Source organism: Lemur catta, chromosome 20 (genome assembly GCF_020740605.2).
Source record: "Lemur catta isolate mLemCat1 chromosome 20, mLemCat1.pri, whole genome shotgun sequence".
In the NCBI taxonomy this organism is placed as follows: domain Eukaryota; kingdom Metazoa; phylum Chordata; class Mammalia; order Primates; family Lemuridae; genus Lemur; species Lemur catta.
Window position 1 is genome coordinate 3,736,565 of NC_059147.1, and position 22,038 is coordinate 3,758,602.

General features: G+C 36.0%; 1 protein-coding gene across 5 annotated transcripts in view; it reads left to right on the forward strand.

Moving 5' to 3' along the window:
- The window catches only part of PHKB (phosphorylase kinase regulatory subunit beta), a 212,607-nt gene that overhangs the window by 70,255 nt on the left and 120,314 nt on the right, over positions 1-22,038 (forward strand). For all 5 annotated transcript variants that reach the window (XM_045533352.1, XM_045533356.1, XM_045533353.1 and 2 more), the window contains one exon: positions 4,722-4,837. In XM_045533352.1, coding sequence (XP_045389308.1) covers positions 4,722-4,837 — 116 coding nt within the window. The remainder of the gene's footprint in view (positions 1-4,721; positions 4,838-22,038) is intronic.

Consider the following 22,038-nt stretch of genomic DNA (forward strand, 5'->3'; position numbering starts at 1 on the left):
TTTAAGGATTTTTATTGAGCTACTTGTAATCTCAGTCCTCCTTACCTAATTTCTAATTAGATATAAAGAATTAAGAATAAAAAACTTAATTCCTAAATTGTCCTACCATAGATGTTTTTAAGAGCCTAACCTCAGAATTGAGGAATTACTGTACAAATTTGATTAATATCAACTTATTGTAATGAATGTTTTCCATTATGTATAGAGAGAGTTAAGTTGATCTTTGCCTTTGGAATTTCTAGTAAACTAAAATTGTATTTGTTTATTCAACATGAGGCCCTCTCAACTCTAACTTGTCATTGTGTTTCTTACCACATATACCTTAAATTTTATAAAGTCCATTATGATTTTATTTTTTAGCACAGTATTACTCTAATACACTCTATTCCAAAATGCAGTTGTTTCACTTGTGTTTAACTCTGTTTTGAAAGTATTTAAGATATTTGAGTTACTGTTTTAAGGATATTCTTACAATATCCAGAAGATACCACAGACAACTTTTGGATCTGACTGTTCTGGGTTCTTTCAGATTAGAAATATTTCACTACAGACTTTTTGCAGAAGTTAATTTTAAAGATACATGCCTTCAAAGCAAAGTAACACAAATTAGAAACTGATAAGAAGATGCAACAAAGGGCTAACAGCATTGGGTATAAAAACTAGAGTCAGGATTGAAATTAGTACACACAATATCTTGATCTGGCAAATGGTTGTGGTCTTTATTTTTATATTCTGGCAACCTCATATTTCCTCAAGTGCCCAGTCCTTACTAAAGCATGGTATTATTTGTGTGAGAAATATAAGAAATTTACGTTTCTGAGTTCAGAGGAGTTATATGGGTCCACAATTCCTTATCTGAAGAAGTCTTTGGAACCAAATGTGTTTCAGATATCAGAACCTTTTGGATTTAAAAAAGATAATGCTGTCTTGATAGCTTATATTATATATTATATATATAGCAGGGTTTAGGGGAGAACCACATAATCAACACATTAATATTTTTGCAATAAGATATATACATATTCACACAAAGTGGTATAAATAAGGCAAATAATCTCATCTCAGTTCTGGGTTTTGCTGGCCAATGAGTTAAGAAAAAGCAATTGGTTTTCAGAACTTGTAGTATTTTAGAATTACAAATAAGGGATAGTGGACCTGTATACTAATTAGAGCTGAGAAAAATAACACAGGAAACAAAAATTAAGAGCTGTAGTCTTGACTCTAAGTACAGTGAGAGTTAAAAGAAGTCAAGGACTTCACCAAGAAGGGAAGTTTTGACCTGGGCTAAAAGAAGATTTGTTGAAAAGTTTTTCATTTGGAAATGAGCAAGACTAATGCCAACCAGCCCAGTTAGAACCCAGGCCTCTGTCAGAGGCTGGTGACATAAAGATAGGCATGTGGCGACACGGTGGGAAGATTATGGAGGGTTTGAATGTCCAGTGTGAGAGCTGTAATAATGTGTCAGGAATCACAAAACTTTAACCAAAGAAATGATGTGAAATCTTTAACCAAAGAAATTTCTGCAGGCCTTGGTGCAGACAGTGGGGAGATAAAGGAGACATAGTATTGTCGAGACAAAATTACAGCAAATGTAAAGATCTAATTGACTTTTATTAGTGATTCATGAATTGAGGAGCGTATCATCCAAAGATTTAGAGCAGGCAGTCCTGTGAGCTGTGCAGGGGAGGTTGGCTTTATAGGAAGAAAAGGGTTGAAGAAAGCAGAAACAGGGAACAGCCAATTGGTTATTTCAAAGTTACTTTCCTTATGGAGTTCAAACAGAGGATACTTCCTTATGCCAGGTCAGGTACACTGGGCCCTTTCTGATTGGTTGCTGTGAATCTCCTGATTTTTTTGGAAAACTGGCCCTTTCAAAGTTTGATACGTGTGACCTGGCACAAGTGACTCCACTCTGGTTTGGTCTGGTCTGTTGGGCCTAGTGCAGGAGCTCAGTCCAAATCAGTGGCTTCTCACAAATTTTATTTAACAGTAGTCAAAGTTGAGTTTAAGATTTCTAGACTGAGAGTCTGGAGAACCAGTGGTCTCGTGGAGAAGAGCAGAAAGGAGAAGTATTTCTAACTGGAAGAATTTAGAACATGTTGTTTAATGGGAAGTCCAGGTAGAAATATTTCATACTTAGATATAAAAGCAAAGGTATAGGTTATAAATATTAAGGGCTAGAATGGAAAAAATCACTGAATTGTAAACATGCATTGTAAATATACACGAACAATGATTTATTTTATAGAAACCAGATATAGTGAGACTACTTCACCATGTGTCACATAGTTAATTCATCGCATAGCTGAGAGCAGAACCAGGTCTCCCATGTGTGATGTTCTTGCCTTTGCATTGTACTGTGTGTACTGTCTCTCATGCTGTCGGTGTAGTTAAAACCTTGATAGTGAATGAGCTTGCTGGAGGGATGAGGTACTGTGGGGAGAAGAGACCAAGACAGAGCTTTGAAAAATGCCCACCAGTAGGAGCAGAAGCCAGAGGAGGAGGCAATCAGGAAGATGAGAAACAGGTAGAGGACATGGCATCAGTAGCCAAGGGAATGGGAACTTTCAGAAAGAAACCAGTGATCAGTTTCATGAAAGACGATAGAGAAGAAGAGATGGATGAGGCTGGGTGGTTGGACTTAGGTAAGAGTTCTTTTTGGTAATCCTTGCAACTGTAGTTTCTATAGTTGAAGGTGATGAGGGTGGAAATCAAGCTGCAGATGTTTATTGAGCATCTGCCTTGTGTCAGGTGCTGTTCTCTGGGGGTACAGCAGTGAACGGAACAAATCCCTGCCCTCAGGGAGCTTACCTTGGGAGGGGGACCATGAGCAAACATGCAAATGGTGTTTGAAGTTTCTCCACAGGACTTGTTAATCCAGGAAAGCCTTTCCAGTCTTCTCTTCTACCGTTTATGCAGCCTGACCAGACACCCTTACCTGGGCCTAATCCTGGCCCTGACATTGTCAGAGGGGAGAGAAGAAATAGGTGTATACGCTACACACTTGAGAAGTTTGTCTCAAAACAAAGTGGGATTTGGATGATTTCAAAGCTTTAAACATGGAGAACTGACAAACTATAAAGTATTTTCTGTATGTGTTACAAAATCTAAATAGCTCTTAAGACTGTAGAAGAGCTGATGTCATGAAAATGACCAGGATTTTTACACAGGCAGGTTTCCCTTAGGGTACACGGGCAAGGTAGCAGGCGGTGGGGAGAGCTGGGGAGACCCTCACCAATATCCAAAGTAAATAGAGTTTACTGTGAGTGTGTACTGCTCTACTCTTGGGTGGAGAAGTTGTGAGATAGGTATATCTTTTGTAGTAATCTAGAATTAACTTGCTCTCTGTTCTATTTTTGTGAGGCCCTCAAACCCAAGTTGCTCTATCACTGAAATGAATGGGCAGTTCTTGGCCCTGAGTGCAGATGCCTGTCTGTTGCAGAGGAGAACGGAAACCGGGGGATTCAGATTCCCTAGCCACGCCTGATCAATTGTTGATCAATATATCTGTTGACTTTGAGTTTAGAGATTTTCTGAAAGCCTAGAAAACCAGGAAGAACCATTTTGAGAGGCTGTGGTTTCCTCTGCTCTGACTTCCCCACCAATTTCTTCCTGTCTGTTTTCTCTCATCCTGTGATTTCTCAGTTTCTGGCCACTGGTGGAACCTTACCTTGGCTTTCTGTATTACTGTTGTTTCATTCTTAAAAGTGTATGTATTGTCTTCATTGTGTGTGTGGGGGGGGGGGTGGAGGTGGGAGGTGTGCATTGCCACTTTCGAAGGATTTTGTGATGAGAGGTAGGCAGATGCATGTATTCAGTTTGTCATATTGAACCTAACATGATGACTAAATTTACTTTTTTTTCAAGTTAGAAGGTTTAATTATCACACAGAAATGGGCATTCAAGTTACCACATTGGGACTGTTGCCTGTCAGTTCAAATGACTTAGCAAGTCATCCACGTGAGACTGAGCCAAAAAAGATGACTAAATTTAAAACCCTATAATCAGGGCCCATAGCCCACTTAGGAAACTGCTTTTATTAAAATAAAAAAAAGCTTTTATTAAATAAGAACTAGCCATAGTTAACTTTTGAGGGTATAAATTTCATCAAACAGCTGAAATCTTTATGTGGAAGCTATAACCCTGAGGTTGTTTGTTGGAGCCCACTTCCAGCGTCAGCTTTGGTTCGTAACAAAAGGTGCCTGCCGCTGTGAAAAGGGCAGGAGGACGGTTAGAGTCCAAGAGAAAGAACATACTGAAGACTCCAGCTTGACGTAACATGGGACTGTCACTGTATAGAACAAAGAAATGCTTTTTTATTTCCAAAGTTTTAGACTTATTTAATGTTCATGTGGACATTTTAGATTATAAATATTATACAATATAAAAACAATGCTTCATATTTTTCTTGGGTCTTAAGATGCACAGTCCCCATAAACAGTAGTAGATACATCACTGAAGAATTATAGGCAGACCATGAGAGGATTTAAATGGTATTTTGGTCTGTATAATATTAGGTGCTCACCTAAAGTGAGCTTTTTATATTAGAGAAACCAAGTAAAACAGTATTCATAATAATGTAATAATCATATGAATTACAACATGTTAAAAAATGTGTTTGGAGGCAAATATATATTTGGATTTCAAACGGTATTATTCTCTTCAGTATCTAAAGATCCTGCTATTGCATATGTCCTTATGTTTTTTCTCTTTTCTTTTAGGTCTCTTTTATTCAAAACCTTGTATTTTGTGTAGAAAGAGTTTACCGTGTTCCTGACTTTGGTGTCTGGGAAAGAGGAAGCAAATATAATAATGGCAGCACAGAGCTCCATTCAAGGTAATTTGCTGATTTCTGAGTTTTTAAATTTAAATGTATGGAATTTGAACATAAATAAAAATCAAAGCATTAAATTGGAATTGTGCTATGTTAATTTTCAATACTATTTTTTTCTACCTGTGAAATTCACTTAAAATTAAAGCAAAAGAGTCTGCGTTCAGTGCCTATAACCAGGTGCAGGAAAGGAGCAGCCATCTTTCCCCATCTCCCGAGGTGTCAGTACCTGTATATCAGCCTTCATCATTAATCCACAGCTTGGCCTTTCTGCTCAACCAAGTTATTTTCTTTTTTTTCTTTGAAATTCCATTATTTGAAATGTGAAGGACATTAAAATTTCCAAACACCCATTGTATATGCATTGCATGTAAAATTCCCTTCCATGTTATAGAGCTGATTTTTATCCTAACCACAGATTCTCATGCCCCTTGTATTAAACTTGATGTTCAGTGTCATCTGTAAGAACTGTATCTTGAACTGTGGTTTAGTGCATATGAATAAGCAACAATAGCTGATGACTGATGTCAGTAGTTTATGAATTTCCTTCACTCCTTAGAGTTAGGGAAATAGCTTTAGTGACTGATTGCACTTTTCATATATTCTAATTTTATGTCCAGAGGGTGATCTTTAAAAGATGGTTAAACAAAAAGTGTAGCTCAATAAATCTTATCCATGTTGCACTAAAAGATGCAAGAATTTAAGCTAAAGGTTATCACTATAAGTCAGTTTGGATCACTGAGACTTAAATGAGAGAAACAGTCTAGGACAGTGGTCCCCAACCTTTTTGGTACCGGAGACCAGTTTCATGGAAGATGATTTTTCCACAGATTGGGGTGAGGGGGGGGCGGAACTGAGACAGTGATGCAAGCAGTGGGGAGATGGGGAGCGGCCGTAAATACAGATGAAGCCTCGCTCGCTCTCCCGCCTCTCGCCTGCTGCTGCACAGCCGGGTTCCTCCCAGGTTGGTATGGGTCCCTGGCCTGGGGGCTGGGGACTGCCTGTCTAGGAAACACTGGGTAAGAGGAATCTGCACTTCTATACTCTATACTTTTTTTTTGATAAAAGAGCTAATCACACACAAATAATAATTAAGCTGATAAAATGTTGAGCAAACTAAAAACTGTCCTCAGAGCACTAGCTGTGGAACCCTGAGCAAGTTATGTGACCTCTCTTTGCTTCCGCATCCTCGTCTGTAAAATGAAGATAATAATAGTTTTGACTTTATAGCATTGTTGTAATGATTCAGTTAATATATATAAAGCATTTGAATGCTTGGTGTAAGTGAGAACTAGATACTAGTGTACTCACACATTTAAGAAAATTTTAATAGCAAAGACTAAAATAAAAAGGACTTTCAGATTAATCCTAGTTAACTAATATACAAACCTTTTCTATAAGTTTTGTGATTCATGTGAGGCATTTTTACAATATACAGAATAGTAGCAACCAGTGAAGTCTGTGAGGTAGAGAAGTAATTTGTGGGAAAGCTCAGACATTAAACAAATTCTATCAAATACTAAAAACAGGAGGATGATATTATATCTTAGCCATCATCCAAATTAAGTTCTCAACATTCCAAAGTATCAGTCAAGTTACAAAAAAGAAAGTGGATCTGGTTAGATAAGATGATTTTTAAAAATTTACCTTTTCAGTATTTGTGATTATCAGGTTCCTTCCTTTCTTTTCTTTTCTTTTTTTTCTTCTTCTTCTTTTTTTTTTTTTTGAGACAAAGTCTTGCTGTATTACCCTGTATAGAGAGTAGTGGTGTCATCATACCTCACAGCAACCTCAAACTTCTGGTCTCAAGCAATCCTCCTCCTTCGGCCTCCTGAGTAGCTGGGACTACAGACGCACACCACCATGCCTGGCTAATTTTTCTATTTTTTTATACAAATGGAGTCTTGCTATTGCCTAGGCTGGTCTCAAATTCCTGACCTCAAGCAATCCTCCTGCCTCAGCCTCTCAGAGTGCTGGGATTACAGACATGAGCCACCACCTCCAGCCCCCTTCCTTTCTTTTTAATAACCGTTTAATGCATGTCAACCTGATCTCATTGTCACTATTTTCAGTATAAAACATTTAGAGTAGGAATTTTCCTGTTTGTAAAAAACTGTAGTAAACTCAGAAAGAACCTTGGATAAAAGTTACCATTGACCTTAGAAAATGAGTATATTGAAAGGTCCCTAGAGACAAAACAGAGGCTTCAACTTGTTCTCCTGTAACTGAGGTGCCAGTCTTTAAATTGACTCATTAAGGCTTTTATTTCAAGGCTTGGAAAATCACTACGTGCTGTTCTTTGCTACCTTTTGCAGGCAAAATTAATCTTAATTGTAGCAGGCTGATTTTATTCAAATGGATGGGAAATGAAGTTTGCCATTTAGGTTTGGATGATGGGTTTTATACATTTAACATTGATCTTCTAATTGTCCATGGTATAACACTTTACAATTCCCCAAAAGAACTTTAAACTTTTTTTTTTAAATGTTTCTGAGCTCAGGTCTCCGCAAGCCTGTTTTGGTTGTGCCTCTTCTGGTGCCAACAGGATATGTTTTGAAACTGCAGGAGAACTGAGCTTCCGGGCTCAGCTCCCCGTGGACGCAGGGATGGCGGTGGTAGTGGAAGGCCAGAGTGGGAAATGAAGTGCAGAGCTGCTCCCTGCCAGGGATCAAGTCGCAACTCTTAGTCTGTGGCTGCTGTAGGACACCCCAGAACTGTCCGGGCCTTGTTGAATCTATGCTTTATTGCTTACTGCAGTATCCTTGTTATAGCCTCAAGCTATTCTCGTAATTTCAGAGGTTATAGTTTTCAGCTTGCATTCATGTATATTAATACTTGCTATAAGTGCGCTCTTCTCTTGCCTTCTTTTTCTGCCACTCTCCATCCCTGTGCTTTACCAGGAGGCATAGAGAGAACAGAGCACAATCTAACTGTTGCCTTGGTGCTTACCAGGGCCTTGACCAAAGCTACTGGCTCTTTGTCTCTTGCCACCCTTCTCACATCTTATCTAAGGGCACCTGTATCAAAGATTTCCACCCCAGAGCCCCCAGAACACACACACGTGCTCTTCTGAGGTTGAAGACTCCCTCTTCAGCAGCTGTGCTCAGTGGTCCTTTTAATAATTGCAATCTGTGGCCTGAACAGTTATAAAATATGTTTAGGCCAGGCAAGGAGCATTACTGCCTTTTATACAGGGGAAAGCTAACGTTTAGGTGTTGGGATTTTCTCCTGCCCAGCCCCACCCCCCCTTAAATCATGCAGTTCAGTAGGCAGTAGAACGAGAACTGGAATACAGGTCATTGGCCCCCAAATCCAAAGTCAGATTTACTAGATCACATATTTCAAAGTCTTAAAAATTTCCCTAACATTTAAAAAAATAGCAGGGTGTAAACTCTGTAGAATTGCTGTAAGTTTCAAGGATATCTTCATTTAGTCATCAGTACAGCTTGATTCAGCTTAGTGCTTTGGTCAGACCCTTCTTAATAATGCCCTGCTTCAGCGGTTTGCTGGTATCCCTTTAGTCCAAATTCTTGAATTATTTAGTATTTCTTAGATAAACCCCCAAACTTTTTTCTAAACAATACTCTCCTTACATTTATCAAAACCCCATTCTAGCAGTAGCCTCACCCTTTTGAAGGTTTCAGTAACAAGGTCTGTTGCTCTAAGCTCCTTATGACTCCCCCCAAATGTTTCCTAAGCAACCACCCTGCTCTCCTGACTTTTCTATTTACTTGACTTTCCCCAAGCAACATGTCCCTTTCAGTCTCTCCTGGGGTGTCTGGAGCTATATAGAAAATGTTCTTGTTTTCTCCTGTTTAGTCTCTAAGTCTTTTATAAATGTCCATGTATTTTTAAATATTATACCGTTAGATTTAATCACATTTTTCTCCATGTATTATTTTGGTACCTATTTATTGTAGTAATACTATTTCTTAACCTTCAGAATTACATATCCAAGTAGTCTTCTCAGTCTCTCCAAGTCTAATTCAAGTATTTTAATCTTCAAATTTCCCCCTCCTCATTAATATAAGGACATTCCTTCTCCTTGGGACGGCCTTTACACCCAAGCTTTCTGTTTGGGGAAAGAGATGAGTCTCAGCTATAAAATGTGAATTGAATTCCAAACCTTAACTTTGAATTTTTTTTGCCATTTGGAGACAAAGGAAAACTGTACTTAATCTAGTAATGTGGATATGTGCCCAAGTGGAAAGAAATTAACTCCTAAGTAGAACTTTACATTTACCAAAATAATTTATTTTTTCTCCTTGTTAAATCTTGTTTGCGATACAAAGAAGACTGTGGAAGCAAAAAGAATTAAGATCTGGTTTTTCAAGATTTTTTTAAACAGTTTTATGTTCTATTCCCTTGGCTTTTCTAATAAACAGAGCCATCATTAAAATATCAGATAAGTAACCATCATAGCACCACTTTATGCAGTTTAAGATGCTTTTAGTGACCATTTTATTCTGTACAGTGCTTATTACTTAAAGTAACTACTTAGTCTTCTTAAACCATTTTTGATGTTTCATGCATTGAACTATGATGGAAGCTACAGTCCATCCATTCTGCTCCATTTTATGTATTTTTGCCATACTGAACAATTGATAACATTCCTTAAAACCATAGTACTGTAAAGTCCTTGTTCCTCCAGGAACTATGATTGGGTAGCTCAGGGAGTTAAAGCATAATGTTAATGAGCAGGAGGGGGTGAATTTAGTTCTCATGTCTGCCAGTTACTTTTGCAGATTCCATGGTGGGTGTTAAATGACCTAGTCCAATCCATCTTTTCTAGAAAAGCATTGATTTATGCAACAAATCACGTTATTAGTATCTCTGAAGCAAATGTCACTTTATTTTAGCCCCCTTAAGAATGTTAGAATAAAAGATGTTGAGGTATCACCTTGTAAGAATCAAATCAGTAAATATTCTGTCGATAATAGTCACATAATATATTCAATAACTAATAATAGAACAATTTAATTTTCTGGGAATGTCTTGTACTGTTAAACTGTTTTAAAATTGTTACAACAGTATATATTGTATTTGCTAATAAAATGTAAGATCTCACTAGAATTGTGTTTGCATTTCCAAATAGCTTACTGTTGCCAGAGATTTAAGTAACCAGTGGTAATAAATTAACATATTTCTGAATTTCAATTAAGTCTAATTATTTAACCAATTTCATTGGCAAAGAAAGTTAAAATGGAAAGAATTCAATAAACATTTACTCTAGTCCAGGTATAGTGTTTGTTTCTTTTATAATGCTATATTTAGAAGGCAATTTCCAACTTCATCCCATAACTGTCTTTTAGCACCACTGTTAAAGACAGAACCTTGGGCTGACTACATTGCGTTTCTCCTCCAGTACCTCATTCCTTATGTGTTTGATTTTTGAATAAGTTATTTTCTTCTCACATTTCAAAATATTGTGAACAGTCTTAATAAAACATATGCCTCACCCTGTAAGTTTGGGTTTTCTGGTACTACTAGGTTAACTGAATGTAAATATTTATGCATTGTCATCAGGAACACATTCTTTCTTTTTTTGTTAATTTTATTTTCATAGATTTAGGGGGTACAAATGGTTTTTTGCCACATGGATGAATTGCACATTGGTAAAGTCTAGGCTTTTAGTGTTCCCATCACCAAAGTAGTGTGCATTGTACCCAATAGGTAATTTTTCAACCCACGTCCCCTTACACCCTCTCCCTTCCAAGTCTCCAGTGTCCATTATGTCATTCTGTATGACCATGCTCATCTGTTTCTTAGCTCTCACTCATAAGTGAGAACATACAGTCGTTTTTGTTTTTTTTTTTTAATTCCAGGGTTATTTCACTTAGGATAATGGCCTCCAGTTCCATCCAAATAGCTACAAAAGACATTATTTCATTCTTTTTCACAGCTGAGTAGTATTCCATGATGTATATGTGTGTGTGTGTGCACACGTGTTATACACACACATTACATTTTCTTTATCCATTCATCATTTGTTGGACATTTATGTTGGTTCCATATCTTTGCAATTGTGAATTGTACTGTGATAAACATACAAGTGTGTTTTTATAAAATGACTTCTTTTCCTTTGGGTAGATCCCCAGTAGTGGGATTGCTGGGTTGACTGGTAAGTCAATATTTATTTCTTTGAGGGATCTCCATACTGGTTTCCATAGAGGCTGTGCTAATTTACATTTCCACCAACACTGTATAAGTATTCCCTTTTCACTGCATCCCCAATGGCCATTTAATTTGCATTTCCCTGTTGATTAGTCATGTTTGGCATTTTTTCATATATTTGTTGGCCATTTGTTTCTCTTCTTTTGAAAAATGTCTATTCATGTCTTTTGTCCACTATTTAATGTTTTTTTCTTGCTGATTTGTTTGAGTTCCTTATAGATTCCGGATATTAGTCCTTTGTGAGATATTCTATAGGTTGTCTTTTTACTCTGTTGGTTATTTCTTTTGCTGTACAAAAGCTTTTTAGTTTAATTAAGTTTCATTTATTTTTATTTTTGTTATATTTGCTTTTGGAGTCTTAGTCATAAATTCCTTACCTAGGCCAATGTTGAAGATAGTTTTTCCTAGGTTTTCTTCTAGCATTTTTATGTTTTCAGGTCTTACATTTAAGTCTTTAATCCATCTTGACGTAATTTTTGTATATGGTGAGAGATAGGGATCCAGTTTCATTCGCTTGCATGAAGCTATCCAGGTTTTCGAGCACCAATTATTGAGTAGACTGTCCTTTCCCCAGTGTATGTTATTGTCTGCTTTGTCAAAGATCAGTTGATTGTAGATATTTGGCCTTATTTCTGGGTTCTCCATTCTGTTCCATTGGTCTATGTATCTACTTTTAGTCCACTACCATGCTGTTGTAGTTACTATTACCTTGAAGTATAATTTGAAGTTGCGTAATATGATTAACTCCAGATTTGTTCTTTTTGCCTAGGATTGCTTTGGCTATTTGTGCTCTTTTTTGGTTCCATATTAATTTTAGGATTGTTTTTTCTAATTCTGTGAAAAATGATGTTGTTATTTTGGTAGGAATTGCATTGAATCTGTAGATTACTTTGGGTAGTATGGGCGTTTTAACAAAGATTTTTCCAATTCGTGAACATAGAATGCTTCTTGATTTGTTTATATCATCTACAGTTTCTTTCATCAGTATTTTGTTGTTCTCCTTGTATAGATCTTTCACCTCCTTAGTTAAGTATATTGCAATATAATTTATTTTATTTTTTGCAGGTATTGTAAATGGGATTGCATTCTTTATTTGATTCTCAGCTTGGTTGTTATTAGTGCATAGAAATACTACTAATTTGTATACCGTGATTTTGTAATCTGAGGCTTTAATGAATTCATTTATCAATTCTAGAAGTCCTTTGGAGCAGTCCCTAGTGTTTTCTAGCTGTAAGACCATATCACTGGCAAACAGAGATAGTTTGACTCCCTCTTTTCCAGTTTGAATGCCCTTTATTTCTTTTCTTGCCTGATTCCTCTGGCTAGGACTTCTAGTACTTTGTTGAATAGAGGTAGTGAAAGTGGGCATCCTTGCCTTGTTCCAGTTCTTGGGAGAGTACTTTCAGGTCTTCTCCATTTTGTATCATGTTGGCTGTGGGTTTGTCATATATGGCTTTTATTATTTTGAGGTATGTTCCTTCTATGCCTAGCTTGTTGAGGGTTTTAGTCATTAAGGGATGTTGGATTTTGTCAAATGCTTTTTCTCCGTCTATTGAGATAATCATATGGCTTATGGTTTTAATTCTGTTAATGTAGTGAATCACATTTGATTTGCAAATTATGAACCATCCTTGCATCCCTGGGATGAAACCCACTTGACTGTGGTGAATTATCTTTTTGATGTGCTTTTGGATTCGGTTTGCTAGTATTTTGTTGAGGATTTTTACATGTACATTCATCAAGGTTATTGGTCTGTAGTTTTCCTTTTTTGTTTTATACTTTCCTGGCTTTGGTGTCAGGGTGATACTGTCTTCATAGAATGAATTAGGGAGGATTCCCTTCTTCTTGATCTTTTGGAACAGTTTCAGTAGGATTGGTACTAGTTCTTCTTCGTAGGTCTGGTACAATTTAGCTGTGAATCCATCTGGTCCTATGCTATTTTTTAGTTGGGAGATTTTTTATTACTGATTAAATCTCACTACTTGTTACTATTCTGCTCAGAATTTCTGTTTCTTCTTGATTCAAGCCTGGGAGGTTTTATGTTTCCAGAAATTTGTCGATTTCCTCTAGGTTTTCTGATATTTGAATCCTCTCTTTTGTTTTCTTGGTTAACCTAGCTAGTGATTTATTGATTTTGTGTATCTTCTCAGAGAATCAATTTGTCGTTTCATTTCATCTTTGGGGGTTTTGTTTGTTTGTTTCAATTTCATTTAATTTTGCTCTGATCTTTGATATTTTTTGTATTCTGCTAGCTTTGGGTTTGTTTTCTTTTTTCTTTTTCTAGTTCCTTGAGAAGTGACATTAGGTTATTAATTTATGATCTTTGTCTTTTTTTTTTTTTTAAAACAAAAGAAATTTATTCTCTCACAGTTCTGCAGGTTAGAAGCTCAAAATCAAGGTGTTGGCAGGGTTGGTTCCTTTTAGGAGCTGTGAGGGAGAATCTGTTTCATACTTGTCTTCTAGCCAGAAATTCTGTGGAATTCCTTGACTTGCAGCTGTATCACTGCCATTTCTGCCTCTGCCATCACATGACCTTCTTCCGTCCTTTTTTCTTGAGATAGACTTTTGCTTTGTTCCCCAGGCTAAAGTGCCATGTCATCAGCCTAGCTCACAGCAACCTCACACTCCTGAGCTCAAGTGATTCCCTGTGCCTCAGCCTCCCGAGTAGCTGGGAGTATAGGTGCATCCCACCATGCCCGGCTAATTTTCTCTATTTTTAGTTGACCGGCTAATTTTTTCTATTTCTTTTTCTTTCTTTTTTCTTTTTTTTTTTTAAGCAGAGACAGGGTCTCACTCTTGCTCAGGCTGGTCTTGAACTCCTGAGCTCAAGTGATCCTCCCACCTTGGCCTCCCAGAGTGCTAGGTGTTTCTGTCTTTTTGATGTAGTTGTTCAGTGCTATGAAGTTACACCTTAGCACTGTTTTTGTATATCCCAGAGATTTTGAAAGCTTGGTGTATCATTAATATCACTCATTTTGAAAAAATTTTTAATTTCCATCTTAATTTCATCATTGACCCAAGGATCATTCAGCAGCAGGTTTTTTAATTTCCATGTATTTGCATAGTTGTAAGACTTCATTGTGGGATTTATTTCTGGTTTTATTCCGCTGTGGTATGAGAAGATGCTTGATATGATTTCAGTTTCTTTAAATTTGTTGAGACTTGTTTTGTGGTCTAAGATACGGTCTTTCTTGGAAAATATTCCATGTACTGATGAGAAGAATGTATATTCTGCATTTTTTGAATACAATGTTATGTAAATATCTGTTAGGTCCATTCGTTCTAGAGTTTCACTTAAGTTCAGTAGGAACACATTCTTAAGCAAAAAAAAAAAAAATTGACAATGAATGTTTTTACATGAACAGTCTGACTATAGAATCTCTAGGGGCTCTTCTAACCCTTTGGTTCTAAGAGTCTGAAATTCTTGTGCTGATACCAGGATCATTTGGTTACTATTTTTCAGTATGCAAAACTAAGTATTAATATTATTGGCCTAGTTGTTTTGGGTGCATGCTGGAGTTAGGATCTGACTTAGGCTCTTTTCTTGTTACCTATTGTTACAAATAAACCACTCTAAACTTAGAAGCATAAAACAACAATATTTTATTATTTTTAAGTCTCATGGTTCTGATAGTTTGACTGAGTAAAGGTAGGTATTTGTGTTTGTCCTCATTGTGGCTGGTGCTGGAATTATCTTGAAGCCTTCTTCACTTGGTTATCCGAGTGTTCACAGGGACCTTGGTGAGAGCTGTTTGCAGGAGCATGTATGTGAAGTTTTCCCTTATAGGCTTCCTTATAGCACGGTGGCTGGGCTCCAAAGTCCAGAATACCAAGACAGAGGATTAGATGGGAGCTGTTTTGCCTTTTATGACCTAGCCTCAGAAGCCATATACAGTGCAAATTCCATCACAATCTATTTGTTAGAGTCACTAAGACCAGACCATATTCTAGCGAGGGATATTGGACTCCACCTCTTGATAGGGAGGAGTGTCAAAGAATTGACACTTTAAATCACCATGGTTTCTTCACTTGGATTTTATTCCTTTAGGTTCCAGTCCTTGTCATTTCTCTCTAAAACAACTTCGGATCTGCAAAAAGCCTGCTGCCCTTGTCTTGAGTGTACTATCATATGAATTATGATAGATTTTCTTTAACTATGGAAGCATCAAGTAGTTCCTTCACTAGCAGAAAACCTTCACTAGCAGTGAGATGCTAGACTGCAGATTTGAGTCAGTAGGGTAGTATCTGAAATGCAGATTATTGGCTCCATTGTTCTTAGAAATCAGGGTACATTGGTCAGCATAAATTCTTGTAGGGAACAAAGTTTACCAGAGACAAAGTAGGATGGATTTGAAAACCACTTACACTTAACTTCTCTGGGCTTTAGTTTCTTAATCTGAAAAGTAGAGGGAGTTAACAAAAGAAGTGTAAGACTTATTCAGGGAAAACTACAAAAAATGTTGAAAGAAATTAAAGATTTGAATACATGGAAAGATATCTTTTGTTTAATGTAATCTATGTCAAAAATCCATGTGTCTTTTTTGTAGAAATTGATGAGCTGATTGTAAAAGTCACATGAAAATGCAAGGGATCCAGACTAGCCAAAACAACCTTGAAAAAGAACAAAGTTGGAGTAACACTTTCCAATTTCAAAGACATTGTAAAGCTAAAATAATTAAGATAGTATGGTACTGGTCCAAGGACAGGGAAATCAAAGGAATAGAATTAACAGTCCAGAAATAAACCCATACATCTATGGGTGATTGATTTTGACAAAAGTGTAAAGACAATTCAGTGGGAAAGAATAGGTTTCAACAAATGGTGCTGGAACAATTGGATGTCCACATGCAAAGGAATTAATTTGGATCCCTACCTCATACCATATAAAAAAATTATCTTGAAACAAATCAAAGACATGCGTGTAAGAGGTAAAAGTATAGAACTCAGAAGAAAACATAGTTGCAAATCATTGTGACCTACGATTAAGCAATAGTTTTCTAGACATATAACACCGGTAGCACAGGCAATATATATATATGGATAGATAGATAGATATAGGTTTTTTCTGTGATAAATGCCTAATAGTGCCTGTAGTTGGGGTCATATCCTAATTGTATGTTTAGTTTTTTAAGAAATTATAGTACTTTTCTAGAGTACTTGTATCAATTTGCATTCCTACCAGCAGTGTATAAGTTATATAGTTTATCTCCATCCTTATGGATGGGTATCACTATTTTTTATTTTAGTCAATCTTATTGGTTTATACTGACATCTGATTGTAATTTTAATTTGCATTTCCCAATGAATAATAATGTTGAACATCTTTTTATGTGCTTATTTGCCATCTGTATATCCTTTTCAGTAAAATGTTTGTTTATATTTTTTACCCATTGTCTAGTTAGATTATTGTTTATTGTTGATTTTGAGAGTTTTTTATATATTGTAGATACTAGTCTTTTGTCAGATATGTGTTTTACAAAATTTCCTTCCATCTGTAGCCCATCTCTTTATCCTTTTAATAGGGTCTTTCACAGAGCAAAAGTTTTAAATTCTGATCACATTCTATGTATTCATTTTTCTTTTATGGATTGTGCTTTTGGTGTCCAGTCTGGTAACTCTTCACCTAGTTCTTGATCCTAATGATTTTTGCCTGTTTTTTTTTTGTCCAAAAGTTTTATAGTTTTACATCTTACATTTACATTTATGATCCATTTTGAGTTCATTTTGTATAAGGTTTGAGACTTAGGTTAAAGTTTTTGTTTTTTTGTTTTTTTGCCTGTGGATGTCCAGTTGCTCCAGCACCATTTGTTAAAAAACTATCTTTCCTCCTTTGAAATGCTTTGCTGCCCTTGTTAAAAATAAAGTGAACATATATATGTGGTTCTCTTTCTGGGTTCTGTGTGTCCATTATTCCACTGATACCTCACAGACTTGATTACTACAGCTATATAATAAGTCTTGAAGTTGGATAGACTCATTCCTCCCACTTTATTTTTCATTTTCAAAATTGTTTTAACTATTGCAGTTTCTTTGATTTTCCATATAAATTTTAGGATAATTTTGTCTGTACCTACAAAAACTCTTATGTGCATTTTGATGGGATTTGGCATTTTTATTGTTGAGTCTTTGATTCCATGAACACAAAATGCATCCCCATTTATTTAAATCACCTTTGATTGCTTTCATCACCATTGTCTCATTTTCAGCATGAGACAATGTACCTGTTTTGGTGCACTTACCCTTATTTTTCTTTTCTTTGTTGGATGATTGTAACTGACATTGTGTTTTCCAATTTGGATTCCATGTTTTCATTGCTAGTAAATAGAAATACAGTTTATTTATTTATTTATTTTTATTTATTTATTTTTTTGAGACAGAGTCTCACTCTGTTGCCCGGGCTACAGTGAGTGCCGTGGCATCAGCCTAGCTCACAGCAACCTCAAACTCCTAGGCTTAAGCTATCTTACTGCCTCAGCCTCCCGAGTAGCTAGGACTACAGGCATGCGCCACCATGCCCGGATAATTTTTTCTATATATATATTTTAGTTGGCCAGATAATTTCTTTCTATTTTTAGTAGAGACAGGGTCTCACTCTTGCTCAGGCTGGTCTTGAAATCCTGACCTCGAGTGATCCACCTGCCTCGGCCTCCCAGAGTGCTAGGATTACAGGCGTAAGCCACCGCACCCGGCCCAGTTTATTTTTTAATGTTGATCTTGTATCTTATGACCTTGCTATACTCACTTATTGATTAAAATAATTTTTTTTAAGATTCCTTGGGATTTTTCTACATAGATAATCATGTCATCTACAAATAGGAACAGTTTTATTTCTACCTTTCCAGATTATATTCCATTTCTTACCTTATTGGTGGTAACGTGGAACTTCCAGTACTGTGTTAAACAGTGATGGTGAGAGCAGACATCCTTGCTTTGTGAAGGCATTCAGTTTTCTTTCATCATCAAGTCTAAGATTAGCTGTAGGATTTTTGTAGACCAAATTGCAGAATTTTCCTCTATTCCTATTTTTCTGAGTTTTTTCATGAATTGATGTTGATTTTTGTTAGATTCATTTTCTGCATCAATCTACATGATCCTGTGGTTTTTCTTCTTTTAGCCTTTCAGTATGTTGGATTATTGGATTATATTGATTGATTTTTGATTACTGAACCAGCCTTGTATCCTGGAATAACCCCCACTTAGTCATGATGATAAGTCATTTTACGTATTGCTGAATAATGTTTGCTAATGTGTTTTTAAGGATTTTCATGTCTGTGCTCATTTGGGGTATTGGTCTAAGTTTTCTTTTTGAGTACTATCTTTGTCTTGTTTTGATATGAGGATAATGTTAGCTTCATAAAATAATGTCTAAATGTTTCTTCTATTTTATGAAAGAGATTATATAAAATTGGTATTAATTCTTCTGTAAATGTTTGGTAGAAATTGCCAATGAAATTATCCAGGCCTAGAGATTTTTGTTGTTGTTGTTGCTGTCATTTTAAAATTAGAGATTCAATTTCCTTAATAGTTATAGGGCTATGCAATTTATCAATTTTATATTGGGTGAACAGTGGTAATTTATGCTTTTCTAGGAATTGGTTTCCATTTCTAAGTTGTCAAATTGATGTGTATAGAATTTTTTGTAATGTTTTCTTACTATTTGTTTGATGTCTATAGGGCCTGTAATGATATCTCCTGTTTTATTCCTAATATTGGTCATTTGTATGTATTGTCTTATTTTTTTGCCAGTCTTGCTAGAGGTTTGTTAATTTTAATGATTGTTTCAAAAAATAAGCTCTTTGTTTCTTTGCTTTTCTCTGTGGTTTTTCTTTTTAAATTTCATTGATTTATGTGCATATCTATGGTATTTCCCTTTGCTTTGGGATTATTTTGTTCTTTTTCTGGGTTCTTTGGGCTAGGGCTTAGACAATTGATTTGAGACTTTTCTTCTTTTCTCATATATGCATTTAGTGCTATAAATTTCCATCTCAAGACTGCTTTAGTTGTGCTACACACAAATTTTTGATATGTTATATTTTCATTTATTTTCAATGCATTTTTAAAATTTTACTTGAGACTTCCTCTTTGACCCATGTGGATTATGTAGAAGTCTACTGTTTTGTTAACAAGTGTTGGAGATTTTCCTGTTATCTTTCTATTGTTGATTCTAGTTTGATTCCACTGTGGTCAGAGAACACAGTATGATTTCAATTCCTTTACATTTGTTTAGGTTTTTTTATGGCCAGGATATGGTCTATCTTGGTATATGTTGGTATGTACTTAAAACAGTAGTGTATCCTACTGTTTTTTTTGTTTTGTTTTGTTTTTTTGAGACAGAGTCTCACTTTGTTGCCTGGGCTAGAGTGAGTGCCATGGCGTCACCCTAGCTCACAGCAACCTCAAACTCCTGGGCTTAAGCGATCCTACTGCCTCAGCCTCCCGAGTAGCTGAGACTACAGGCATGTGCCACCATGCCCAGCTAATTTTTTCTATATATATTTTTAGTTGTCCAGATAATTTTTATTTCTATTTTTAGTAGAGACGGGGTCTCACTCTTGCTCAGGCTGGTCTCGAACTCCTGACCTTGAGCGATCCACCCACCTCGGCCTCCCAGAGGGCTAGGATTACAGGCGTGAGCCACCATGCCCGGCCTGTATCCTACTCTTTTTATGCAGAATGTTCTAAAAACATCAGTGGATCCTCTTGGTTGATGATGTTTAATTCTATATCCTTGCTGATTTTCTGTCTAGTTGTTCTACCAATTATTGAGAGAGAAGTATTGTCATCTCCAACTATAACTGTGATTTTTGTCTGTTTCTCCTTTCAGTTCTATCAGTTTTACTTTACTTATTTTGTAGCTCTGTTGTTTGGTGCATCCACATTTAGGATTGCTATGTGGATTGACCCTTTTATTATTATATAATATACTTCTCTGTCTCTAACTTTCTTTGCCCTGAGGTCTACTTTATCTGTAATTAAACTAATCACTCCATTCTTTTGATTAACATTTGCATGAGATATCTTTTTCCATTCTTTTATTTTCAACTTTCCTATATTGTTATATTTGAAGAGACTTTTGTATAGCCAGCATATAGTTGAGTCATGTTTAATCGTACCAGTCTCTTTTTTTTTAATTGCTGTATTTAGGCCTCTTACATTTAGTGTAACATTTGAGCTTAAGTCTGCAATTATTTTTTCTGTTTATTCTCTCTGTTTTTCATTTCTCTTTTCTTTTTCCTGCCTTTCTGTGTACTTGAACTTTTTTTAGAATCTCATTTTGATTTATCTAGAGTGGTTTTGAGTGTATCTTTTTATATAGCATTTTAGTGGTTTCTCTAGGTATTACATTAAATATATGTAATGCTTTAGTGTATTAATATCATTTTATTAGTTTTAGATAAGTATACAAAACTTACCTCTGTTTATGTCTTATTACCCTCCCCCATTTATAATACAATTATCTTAAATATTTTCTTCATATACATTTAGAATCAAGTCAGTGTTATAATTTTTAATTCATCTGTCAAACATAAAACTCAAGAGGAGAAGAAAAGTCTATTGTATTTACCCATATTTTTGTTCACTGTGTTCTTTCTTTCTTTTCGATGTTCGAAGGTTTCTCTTTTTTTCTTCTCACCTTTACCTTTCTGTTTAGAGAACTGATTGTAGCTATTCTTTTAGGGAAGGTCTTCTGGTGATAAAATCTCTTATTATTCCATTCTCTGTGACTGTCTTGCTCTTCCCCTTGATTACTAAATGATATATTTACTGGTATAAGATTCTAGATTACCAGTCTTTTTTTTTTCAATTCCTGAAGACTCTTGTGCCATATCCTTCTAGCCTTCACAGTTTCTGATAAGGAATCCAATGTTATTCTGATTATTTTCCATTTTTAGGTAAAATGTTTTATCTGACTAATTTCAAGATTTTTTCTTTATCTTTAAGTTACAGGAGTTATGATGTATCGTAGCATGGGTATTTTTAATTTTATTCTATTTGGGTTTCATTCAGCTTCTTGAATCTGTAGGTTTATGGCTCTTACTAATGAATTTTTCTGACATTATTTCCTCAGGTAATTTTTCAACTCTGCCCTCTTTGTCATTTAGGACCTTCAGTGACATGCATATTAGATATTTTGTTATGGTCCCACAGGTCCTTAATGCTCTATTCATTTTTTTTCTAGCCTATTTTCTCTCTGTTGTTCAGATTGGGTAATTTCTATTGTTCTATCTTCCAGTTTAGTTATTCTTTCTTCTGTCTCCTTCACTCTACCGTTAAGCCTGTCCACTGAGCTTTTTTATTTTTTGCAATTATTGTATTTTTCAGCTCTAAAAACTTTGCTGAGACTTTCTGTTTCTCAGTTGAGACTTTCTTTTTTTGTTTGTTTGTTTGTTTCAAGAATGTTCATAATTGCTTATTGAAGCATTTTTGTCATTGCTACTTTACAGTCTTTGGCAGATAATTCTAACATCTCTCTGTTCTCATCGTTAGCATCTGTTGGTTGTATTTTTTCATTTGGTTTGAGATCTTCCTGGTTCTAGGTGTGAGGAGTGATGTTTCATTGAGACATGGGCATTTGGGGTATTATGAGACCATGGATCTTATTTTAACTTTCTATTTTAACTATATTTTCTTGATACCACCATGGCAGGAGAAAGGGGGTGGCACATCACCTCATTACTGCCAGGTGGGAATATAAGGCCAAGTTTTTTGTTGACACTCAAGATGGGGACTCTTCATTCCTATTGGGGCTGGATGGAATGTCCAGTTCCCCTGTAGGCCTCCGCTGATACCTCCCTGGCCAGGAAAGATAGGAGTGCCTCATTATTGGTTCCCACCTGGTGTCCATTTATAGGATAAGAGAAAAGGTGTGATCTCTTGACTGGCAGTGAAATCTTGACTCTTCTCTTGGCCTCCTTTGATACCATCCCAGCGGGAGGGGTAAGTTCATTTCACTACTTATTGGTGGAGGTGGAAGTTTAGGCTCTCCGTGTGGTCTTCCTCTACACCAAGGTATGTTGGGGGGGGGGTGGATT